This window comes from Loa loa (genome assembly GCF_000183805.2).
Source record: "Loa loa unplaced genomic scaffold supercont3.35, whole genome shotgun sequence".
Classification (NCBI taxonomy): domain Eukaryota; kingdom Metazoa; phylum Nematoda; class Chromadorea; order Rhabditida; family Onchocercidae; genus Loa; species Loa loa.
This window is the reverse complement of record NW_018108215.1, coordinates 81,129-92,682: the sequence shown is the minus strand read 5'-3', so window position 1 is coordinate 92,682 and position 11,554 is coordinate 81,129. Positions and strand designations below refer to the sequence as shown.

Sequence of the window (11,554 nt, the reverse complement as noted above, 5' to 3'; positions counted from 1 at the left end):
TAATAATAATAATAATAATAATAATAATAATAATAATAATAATAATAATAATAATAATAATAATAATAATAATAATAATAATAATAATAATAATAATAATAATAATAATAATAATAATAATAATAATAATAATAATAATAATAATAATAATAATAATAATAATAATAATAATAATAATAATAATAATAATAATAATAATAATAATAATAATAATAATAATAATAATAATAATAATAATAATAATAATAATAATAATAATAATAATAATAATAATAATAATAATAATAATAATAATAATAATAATAATAATAATAATAATAATAATAATAATAATAATAATAATAATAATAATAATAATGACACCTGCCATTTGCAAATTGAACAAAGTGAAAATTAATTCCATTTCTACCAACATTTGTGAAATTTGGGCAGTGATGTTTTCAAAAAATCATATAGTCATGGAATAATACAAAAGCTGATATAAGCCAAATATGATCATTGAACAAATCCGATCGCATTACAATGATCAATTTCAACCAATTTTTTTTCCTAGACGTTTATACCGATTACCTCATTTCATTTCACAATCTGGTAATTTTTAGTGGCTTCTCCAAATTTCATTTCACAACCATATTTTACTAGTAGTTTTTATCAAAAGCCACAAATACGCCTAACCAAAGTAAGTTTATGAATGTACTGAAGCGTTGAAAAGCTACTGCGACATACCGAACAATAGCGGAAGAACTTCGTATGACTTTTAAGATACCACTTATCATACCGTTATTGGCAGGAATTCCAGAGCACAACTGGAGGATATGTATATCCACCTTATTAAATATTTAAAAGATGACACCTATGAATCAAACCATATCATGTGACAGTTTTCAAAGGATTTGGCTTCATAATATCGCAATCCAATTAGCAAATTAGTTGTTCGGAGCTAAATTCCTTACAAACTAAAACTATTCAAAAAAATCAGATTCATTCAATGTTTAGCAATACTCCTAAATGTATAAGCAAGCTCCAAATCGTTGGCGCACGGATCAACCAAAGAATGTGTGGGATATCATCTTCAGAGAGCTCGCATGAGTTTCTCAAGAATATGTCACTAAGATTTTAACATCATATTGCAGCATCAATTTATCGAAATAATATTGGAAACTTTTGAGAGATGACAATAAATTTCTTTATATAATAAGCAACAGAGAAAACGTTCTTCAGTATCTGATTTTTACAAATTTCATATACGTTCTGGACAATGTTTGGGCTTCTCCAGTATGTGAAATTTCATCTCTAACAATCAGTCTCTGTCGCGATGACTGATTTGACGCCGTTTCTTTGGCCACCAACGTAGAAGATCAGGGTCAAGAAGTAACTTGGGTGGTCGTCCCATATTAATCGATTTACAATGTTCAACAAGGCGTCTTGTCATCCGCACGACATGATCTCCTTTCCAATATTTAATTAACTGCATAGTTTGTAACGTTGAGATTATATCATCTTCGGCCACACCAGAAGCAGAACTCAAGTCTGATACCTAAAATATCAAAAAACAACATTCAGCAATGCACGCATTCCTCTCTCTTTCCTTCCATCTTTAAAAAAACCATAACAAGAACAGTAGACAAGACATTTATTTATAATGACACCACCACAGATTTCACGTTCATAATAATTATCTTATTTAAAACCTGATAATTAACTGAAATTGATTAGTAGGTTTAAATCATGAAAAAAGTTAAACGATTAACTTCAGATCATCCTTACCGTCACATCATCGATATTCAGCCTGTCAAGGGCTTCCAATAATATCCACCACCAATAGCTACGGTAACTAACTTTTCCCAAATCCGATAGTGGTTTTTCGGGCGTTCCAATCACTCCCTCACGGCTAGACAATTCATAACCTGTTAACAAATATTAAAAAAATGACTGAACGGCTTAAATAGTTGATAACAGACATTTATGATACTTTGAAATTAATGCAGTACGGAAAACCAAAAGAACTTACTCAATTGTATAAGCAATTTTCCGTAGCCTTTTCGTTGAAATGGAGGCAAAACCATAATGCATGCAAGATTGTTTGCAGAAAGCCGTTCTTTAGAAAAGTGACCAACAACGTGAGCGCCTACTTCATCAACCTAAATAGATGATGGTAAATATATACAAAATTCGAATGGCTTGTAACCTGCACCTCGTTCTATTCACATTGCTATTACTGATAATTTCGTTACCATAACATATATGAAAAGAATGTGAGGTTACTTCGACGCGTATCTTCTTAATGGAATGGGAAATATAGTACCTTGAAGTACAACAATCTTTGGCAAATAATAATTGTTAATAAAATCCCCTTACTTCTGAAACAATAAAAGCTTTACTTACCTCACACAAAACATAAAATAGGAAAGTTTCAACATCAAAAAATAATGTTTTATGATCCAGGAATAATTTCGACAGCAAGCAAAGACATTGGCAGTAAGCCTAAACAACAAAATATATTTCATTTGTGCCATCTTTTTCAAAGCAAATGAAATTAGAAACAGAAAAGACATTTCTGATTAGAAAAAAATCTACCTTATTTGCTTTCCCATCAACTTCATAAACTGATAAATTCCCATCTCGATATATTTCGTCTCCTGGAGGTTGTCGTCGATCACAGTAATGTAACTGCAAACGTTCGGTTAAAGAAGAGCTAGTTTTCTGGAAAAAAGCCATATCCCGAGAATTCCTAGGTGGGATAAAACAGGAAAAGTAAGAAGGATTCTAACCATATGACAGCAGTATTCCGCTTCGCTTCGCATATATGCTAAGCAGTATTCACATATGTACAATATTGCTGCCTTACTATATTCATCCGGATATGGCGAGACGTACCAAGCGTCTATCTCATAATCACCGTAACGTATCTTATCGATATTTTTTACTTTTGTCATCTAAACGATCTATTACAAAATAAAAAACATACCTTTGATAAGAAACGGAAGAATAGAAAGAATATAATGGATAGAATATAATGATAAAAGATTTTAGAATACTAAGTGTTCTGACTAAAATGAAAAGAATCTTGATGAATTCTGCGAAGCAATACGTGTATTAATATGGATGACTATTTTTATTGGACAAAAAGTAAGGTATATCTAATCATTTCAAACATTAATCTCAATTCTGAGAAAGGAATAATGTCAGATTTGTCAAGATTACGTATGAATATAAATATAAGGGACAGAACAAGATTTTAACACAACACATCAGCTATTAACGACATAAACCAAACGTCGTCAAGCTATCCAAAGAATTTATATGATGCGGTACTTATTGATGAATTAACTAATTAGGATAAAGAGAATAAATTATCAAATATAAATACCTCCGCATGCTCTTTTTCTAGCTTTGCCGTTGTTGCATCCATATCTTCGTAACTTTTTTGCACATGATTGAATTCTTCGTGTATCCGCCGCTGACTTCGAGTTAACGTTCCACTTTCTAGTGTACCGGCCAAAGATGATGGTACTGACTACAAAAAAAAAGAAAAAAAAATCAACCGTACTGCAATGCACGCAACGAGCATCAAGCTATAGGGGCAAAATCAAAAATGTTTTAAACACAACAAAGAGACAATATTAGACTCCATTTTCTTGTTTGATTTACAGGAGATAATGTACCTAACTCTGAATATCATAGAAAACGGCAAATGATCATCCGTTCCCATACAACTCCGAACCTATAATCCCATCAATAGCAACATCCAATATTTAATTTAGAACATAACGACCGAGTAATCCCTAGACTATGTGCCGGTTCCAGATTCGACTTATCAAACTACTTCCGTAATAAAAACTGTAAAGAAACTTGTTAATACGTCAAATATCTTATACCAGAACAGAAGTGAAAGCGTTTGGATTTGCTCTTGCCACAATGCGATTTCTCCCCACCCATTCATCCAGTCGTCTATCCATGCCATCGTAATGAACATAATACATTTTACACTGTTCTTTCCTGCAAGTGCAATAAATCATATAATAAAGGGCTTACCAAAAACTAAGCTACTAGAAAGGAAATATTTGGAAATAACTTTAATTATTTCACAAGATATGCAGTTACAACCAGTCATATAAATGCTTCTTATAGAAACGTAAATATTTAAACAATCGTTAGAACTAAACAACTATATGTTTATACAAATTTATACAACTCTTTACAATTCAGAAAAAAAAAAATCGAAAAAAAGGAAAATTTTTGCGAGACTATCAAAATTGCTAAATAACAGCTAATTTTCCATATCAATTCCATTCGTCATTTCTCAAGTGGCTTAGATGTTTCTGTTGCAATCGCTGTTAACAACAGAACTTCGTATACTTCAACATTTTTAATTTTTTTACTGGGATTTATTTTTATTCTACAAACCTCGTAGCAATATCTACCTCCACCGGAACGTCTTCGCCCGACACATCGTTTAAAAGATTTGTGCAAACCTTACGGACATCCATATCATCCTAAAATAACTTTAGTTTACGAATATTTCATTCAAAGAGTAGGGTGAATTGTCAGTTTTTAAGATTGATTTTACATATTTCAAAGAAACACTAAGAATAAACGACTTTCCTTCTGTGAAACATGTAAAATACAAAGAAATGATTGTCCTGAAATAATAAAACCTACTTTTTATAAATAATAAGTCAATTAAGTATATATTTCCTTATCCGTAAAACATATTTTACCACGACTTCTACTGTACGCTTATCTACTGTTGCTTATCTATACATCAATATCAATGTACGAGATATAAGGAAAGGAATAGCCTCTATAAGTAATGCGTGTTTTCATGAGTTCTACATTTGACCATCATTATTACCCTAACACACTGTTCATTCATACGACATAGATAAAGTAATTTACCGATGATAAATTAGTAGTAGCAACAGTGTTGATAGTTGTAGAAGTAGAAGCTGAAGATGTGCTTGCTTGTTCACCTTCACGAATTTCCACTACCGTTGCAAGGCAGCGTTCGTCTGTAACACCATTCTTGTTCGGTGCTCGACGTAGCACAATGAATGTTTCTCCAACTTTTAGTACTGTTGATGGTGTTAACGATTCTGGCGGCAATATTGCAGGTGGCAATGAACGGTCTTTTTTTGAACGTTTACTCATGTCAACGATAACGCTGGAAAAAAAAACACTGCGTAGAACTTTTATTATCTTTGTAAAAGAAAAAATGGGAAAATGTCTGGTAAATGAGGAGGAAATTCTAGCATATAGAGATGTAAAAATATTAGCAGTAATTATCAATAAAACACGAAATACACAGAAAAACGTGATCTGTATAAAATGCGTGAATAAATCAGATTAAAGAACATCATGTGAACGTGCAAACTATTTTAAAGCGTTCAATGCGTGAAAAAAATAAGGCAAAAATAAAAGTATTGAAAAATGTAAATGAACAGGTGTACGGAAATAACTTAGAGGTGAAGTGTCTAATACGTAGAAAATGCAAAAAAAGAATAACGACCAGAACGCACTACCCATTCCCCTAACGTAACCCAACGTCCATCGACGTGCCCTAACGTAACCCAAAGTCCACCAATGTACCCTAACATGACCCAACGTGCATCAACATACTCAATCTCCCATTCAAACACTTGTGCAAGAACTAGTATTCGCATTTCGAACGTAAGCCTACTTCGAAATCATTCCGAGAAATGGACAGGTAGCTTGCTAAGAAGTATATTCATCGCTGGTTGGAGGTATATCTCGGGATCATACTGGTACGGGGCTTAGCTGGCATTCTTGACTATAAAGATTAAAAGATGATGATTTTTGGAAAGCAACTATAGAATTTGATTCCTCTATGTTCATTCATTTTGGATGATAAGAATTCCGGATCATTAAGAATGAGGTAAAGCATGGATTTGTATTCAAGATTTGTTTATTTTACAGAGACGCATGAGATGAGCGATACACTGGAAGATATCAAATCTTCAATCGTACGTTGGTGGACAGCAGTCAATGCGGATAAACGGCCCAAACCGAATCCCGCACGAATGGTCACTGTTCAGGAAGTAAGGACTTAGTCTGAATCATTATTCCGGTTGTATTATTTATTCTAATTAGTCACTTCCATCACTATCTAAAGATGTTAAATGTATGTAATTTGCTTGGCTGTATGACGGAAAGAAATGTCGATTATCAAATCGTTCTCATTAATCCATTTATTGATCAGGGTGTGCGAGCATTTCGAATTGTCAAATCTTACTGTGCACTCGGTACTTTTTTTTCTTTTTGAGCTCACTGGAACTTTTAGAAAATCTTCCTTGCGTGCCTTATCATTATGCAGTTGAATCCATGCAAGTTCCTGATGATTTATCTCGGGTCTGAATTCATGAATATCTAGCGTACATGCTGTTTTCTAGATATTACATTCAAGAATGATGAATAAATGTAATATCCCAAAAGCTTTACAGTTGCCGATGTATCCGGATGAAACACCGTATTACAAGGAAGTCCAAGAGTTGCCTCTGCCGATACAAAAGGAAATGGCGCTATTACGACGGGCCACTCTACAACGCTTTGGAAATTTAGGGGTAATTTCTTCTGAATATATTGCAGTATTTGTTACTGTCAGCATTTCTTGAAGTGTTGAAATGGATGCAGAATGGAACGCAAAAAAATGTTTAAGGGAAGGTACAAATAAATTTATTATGCGATAGAACACATCCTTTTCAGAACTTGACAGATATTTCTGACCATCATTTGAAACCTTGTTACTCAAGACTTAACCGAAAACACTAAGAATTTCCCATACAGTCCTTATTCCCATCCATTTCTCTTTCATGAATGTCTTTTGAATAATAGCGAAATTTTATGACCTTAGCAAAGGTTTGTATCCATTCTTCAAATGGAGAGTTAAAAAGTGTTATATGTACTGCTTCCGATCACTCTTCCTAAAAAGGCATCTTTCACTTTATGAAATGTGCATCTTTCACATATATAATTTATGTGCATAGTATTTATGCAAAATGTTTACAGGAATCCTATCTGAATGCTGAAGAAAAATCGAAAAGGTTTTTTGATTCTGCCCAAGGTTATCTCTTTGATAAATCGTGCATGCGTTTTTTAATCATCAAATCTTATTACACTTGATAATTTAAAAAGAAACGTTAAGAAAACTTTGAGATGCTTTCTTGAACAAACATGTTCAGATGGAAAAATGCATTAATGTACTTCCATAAAGAACTTTTTGTCTGATTTTATGCGACAGGATGTGAAACAGACCCAAACGTTCATTAGCTTTTCCAGAATTGTTTTTAGTTGCAGAATTTAAACGATTTTTGCAAGAAGATTATGGATTGTTACCGAAAGCCGCTGCAATCACCGTCGGCGGTCTTACTGGTTTTTTTCTTGGTATGAGAAAGTTAGTTCTAATATTATTGTGATTCTAGAAAATCGAGTTAAAATTTTGGAACGTTAATCATTAATTATGCAAATTTGTATCCAGTATTTCCAATTTGAAATAGATGAAACGTTCAATGATCAGCTGTCAGTGTGATATTGTTCAGTTCAACATTAGTAAGAATGCTGAACGTTACATTCTGCCAAGTCAACTTTTTAGATCAGTGTTCCGCAGATTTCTGTATTCTGGAATGGGCTTATTAACAATGACTGCATTTTGTTATCCTTATGAAACAATTGCTGTCAGTCGCACTGCGGTTGAGCATAGTAAATTGGCTTGGGATAATTTTGTTCGTTGTAAGTTGCTTTTTATATTTGTCTTTATTGATGAGTTGCCATGTTATGGTGTCAAATATCATTTGATGGTAACTGATCTGGTTATAAAAAGCCGTACTTATATTAGTGAACTGTAAAACAACGCTGTTCGTATTTATTTTGTTTTTTGTGGCTTCCAAAAGTGAAAACTAGTTGAGGGTTCGCGATAGCGAGAGACAAACATTTGAAACTTTTTGAATTTAACAGATTCATCGTTCTCGTTTCCGGACTTTTGAAACGGTTTGGTAAATAGAATCTCTACTAAGATAATAATGAAATTTGCTGTTATAAGTTTACTGAAAGGAATATTTACACTATATGCTTGGCATTGAATATAGTGTTCGACTTTGCTTTTGTTGTAAAGCTTGCGCAACAGATAATGTTACGCAAGAGATCTGAGAGTAATAACACATTTAATATAATTATACATTACTTAATGAAAAAAATGCATAGCCTTAAAATATAAAAATATTTCACTTAAACAAACCGTTTATTAAGTAAAACTTCTTTTCTTTTTGATAGTTTTGAAGACTTCTGTCAAGTATCATGAATAACGCTCATTATTTTCAGCACCCGAACCTCCTGTATATTCTGCTCAAGCAAACGAATCTCCGGTCTCCACCGCAGAACAATAAGTGAACTTTTCAGGAGGACCTTAAATGCTAGTATCTTCACGCGGTAATATATAAAAGTCATTGTTATAGGTCAGGAGTGTAAAGTTAAAATACGCTTTAGGTTTAGCTGAATACTTCGTTCATCACGGTTATGTAGCAGGATTGTTTTCTATATTCGAGCTAATGTGAAGTCCAAACAAAATGTTGTGGGTTGATGACAAGTAATGATAAAAGTATAGGCTGAACAGTTCATGGGTTTTCTGCATAAGTCTTTCGAGAAAATTTGCTGTATCGCTTTAATGATGACCACCTACTTAAAGTTGTGTCTCAGTTCCATTACTGCTATTATGACACAGGTCGATAAGATTGTTGAATCGTGTTTTCATTACTTATAATTTATATTAGTGAATAAACTCCCCTACGAATTGATTTTCCAGATTTTATGGTTTTAAACCAACTTAAGGCGAATGCATGTACGGATTTCATCCCGTTTAATGTGCAAAACATCTTTTCTTAAAAATTACAAGAATTGACGTGGAATGAATGCGTATTAAATGTAAAAAATATTTAAAATCTCTGCTGTACACGACAATGAAAAGCAGTAACATTTTATCAGTATGATGCCTCAGTGTAGAGAACAGTCTACTTCTGGGATACATCATTCATTTGTCAAGAAGGTTGGCCTTCTATATCACTGGTATTCTTTTCAGCTAGCCTTGAGTGAATTAAACGGAATAACATCGGATGGCATCGAAAATCTCTCTTGTTCAGGATTTCTTCGTAACCATATGCTTAGCATGCAGTTGTATATCATTATTGTCAGAAGATATTCCGGAAAATATCCCAGTAACTGAATAACTGGAAAGAGAAGAGAATCTCCGGAGAAAAGAGTCTTTCGAATGTGGCAAATTTATTGGTATGCAGTTTAAACGAGAAAAAAAAAGGATTTAGAGGCATCTCTGGTGCCTAATACAAATTTATAAGGAAAAAAAAGACATATTTTCGCTTGCATCTGAACAATGATTTGTCTGAAAATTCATGGGGTGCCTGGTACTAACCACCTCCTCTCTATCAATTCTACAAATTCAAGCGGGAATTTTCATTTACAAAGTTTCTTTTCAGTAATAGCAAAACCCTTATTATTCAGAGATCGTTGGCAAGTTAATGTCAACAAGTGAAGAAAATGCAACAAAACTTATCAAGAAAAAAGAAAAGAATAAATGGACCTTTTTTCTAGAAAAACTTAAATATTTCATGCAAGAAAGGACGAATGCAGTGTGAAAAAAGATAGATAATTCGCAGATGCAAGCGACCATTTCTTTTAAAAAGTTGAGAAACAGAGAAAAAGAAAAACAAAAACAGAAAATTGAGAAAGCACTTGGAAGTGTGGATATTTATCTCTCAAAAAAAAAAAAGAAAACCAGCTAGCTAATAACAATAATGGTATGATGTCATTTCTAAATTATCACTCAATAATATGTTCCAGAGAAACTTTTAAACAATTACATGTGTACATGTTGTATATGTATATATATGATCAAACATATATATTGATTTAAAACGACAAAAAAAAACCCCGTTGAACGGGTAATCAATTAATCAATCAACATTTCCTTAACATAAAGGAACAAATGATGAAAAATTAAGCATATAAAAAAAAATCAACAGCAAGGGCAAGCACAATGATTCAAATATCTGGGAATGCTGGTATTTCCAAGTGTTTTTTTTTCCTTCATGCATTTTAGCAGTTCATAGTGCATAATGATAACGATTATCACTTTGTTATCAGATAGAAAATAAGTCATTATTGGTAGAATGGATTTTTTTTTGCTATAAAATTTTAATAGAAAGTTTTCATTTTTTAATTTCTAATCAAATGACATCACAAAATTTCAGAATAAAACTGTTTAATAATAACATGAATATTTAAAAGTTTGAGGGGATACTAATAAGCGATATTTAAAGATCTATAATCAGTGTACAAGCCCTGTATGGAAATGCTGCAAGTTTATCTAGGAACAATAGAAATTAAGCAAAGTACCGGGAGTGAAATTAATTGATCAACATCAATTTGGTGATAAATGCCAAGAGAGAGAGAGAGAAAGGGAGAAAGTTGTTTTTAAGCAGAGTTATGCATTGTATATAATAATTGAAATATATAAAAATTGAAATTGGATAAAAATGGTAGTAATCCAGCAAGCAATAAATTGTTTAATCTAAAAGTATAAGAGAAATTAACGAAATTAATTAATATATCCAGATTAATCACTCTGTTTCAATTAGTTTTTAATTTTAATGGGAGAGATGAAAATAAATATGGAAGAGAAAAAGTATGGCAGAATCTAATAGTAGTACTGTATATTTTATTCATATAAAATTGTTTTCCAATTTTATGAAGAAAAAAAAGTAAAGAAAGAAATAAAAAAAAAAGTAAAATGCTGAAAGAACGATGTATACATACGATGATATATAATACAATGATTCTATTTCATTCTTAATTCTTTTTGTTATCCAATCAAATCAACAATAGTATCACATAAATCATCACTGATTTACATTATATCATTTGATAAATGATTAATATGAGATGTTATCGAGTAAGAGCAAAAAAAAAAATGATCTCATCTTGATTTGTTCCATTCTTAGAAAGATGATAAATAGGGTAGAATGATAGATATGGTGGAATTGAAACTAGAGGAAAAAAAAAGAAATGGATTGCATATATATGAGGATGAATGTTTCAAAATTTTGAAAACTATTTTTAACTACCCATAAATGGGAATCGTATTCTAGCAGATGTTAAGATATCGATCTTAATCAAATGAAAGATACTACTCTAATTCTGAAGTATTATATCAATTTCAAATAGAATCAGTGTAATGCTTTATAAATTGTTAAAAAGAATGGTAAAATGTACCGAATTTTAGTACTGAAATATCATATCAATTCAATCATTAAAGCAATTTTGATAAATATTGAATTAAAATAAGGCTAATGTCATATGCATTCACCCCATATCAGGCAGGCTCTTTTCCGGCTATATTATTATTATTATTATTATTATTATTATTATTATTATTATTATTATTATTATTATTACTTATTATTATTATATTATTAGTATTGTTATTATTATTATCATTATTATTATTGTTATTATTATTATTATTATTATT

At 31.5% G+C, this 11,554-nt stretch overlaps 2 protein-coding genes across 2 annotated transcripts; one reads left to right on the top strand and one right to left on the bottom strand.

The window, feature by feature from the left end:
* Nucleotides 1-1,109: 1,109 nt before the first annotated feature.
* LOAG_08908 (histone acetyltransferase MYST1) lies at nucleotides 1,110-5,170 on the bottom strand. Its single transcript, XM_003144438.2, has 10 exons — nucleotides 4,900-5,170; nucleotides 4,408-4,496; nucleotides 3,879-3,999; nucleotides 3,371-3,517; nucleotides 2,772-2,936; nucleotides 2,578-2,670; nucleotides 2,386-2,484; nucleotides 2,012-2,141; nucleotides 1,768-1,907; nucleotides 1,110-1,537 (listed from the first exon to the last, which is right to left on the bottom strand). Exons 1-10 carry the CDS (start codon nucleotides 5,149-5,151, stop codon nucleotides 1,301-1,303), a joined length of 1,473 nt encoding a protein of 490 aa, XP_003144486.1. The 5' UTR covers nucleotides 5,152-5,170; the 3' UTR covers nucleotides 1,110-1,300.
* A 761-nt stretch (nucleotides 5,171-5,931) lies between these two features.
* On the top strand, nucleotides 5,932-8,731 carry LOAG_08907 (hypothetical protein). Its single transcript, XM_003144437.2, has 6 exons — nucleotides 5,932-6,059; nucleotides 6,462-6,581; nucleotides 7,027-7,081; nucleotides 7,315-7,411; nucleotides 7,610-7,746; nucleotides 8,335-8,731. The coding sequence occupies exons 1-6, from the start codon at nucleotides 5,949-5,951 to the stop codon at nucleotides 8,397-8,399; spliced, it is 585 nt and encodes a 194-aa protein (XP_003144485.1). The 5' UTR covers nucleotides 5,932-5,948; the 3' UTR covers nucleotides 8,400-8,731.
* Nucleotides 8,732-11,554: the final 2,823 nt, after the last annotated feature.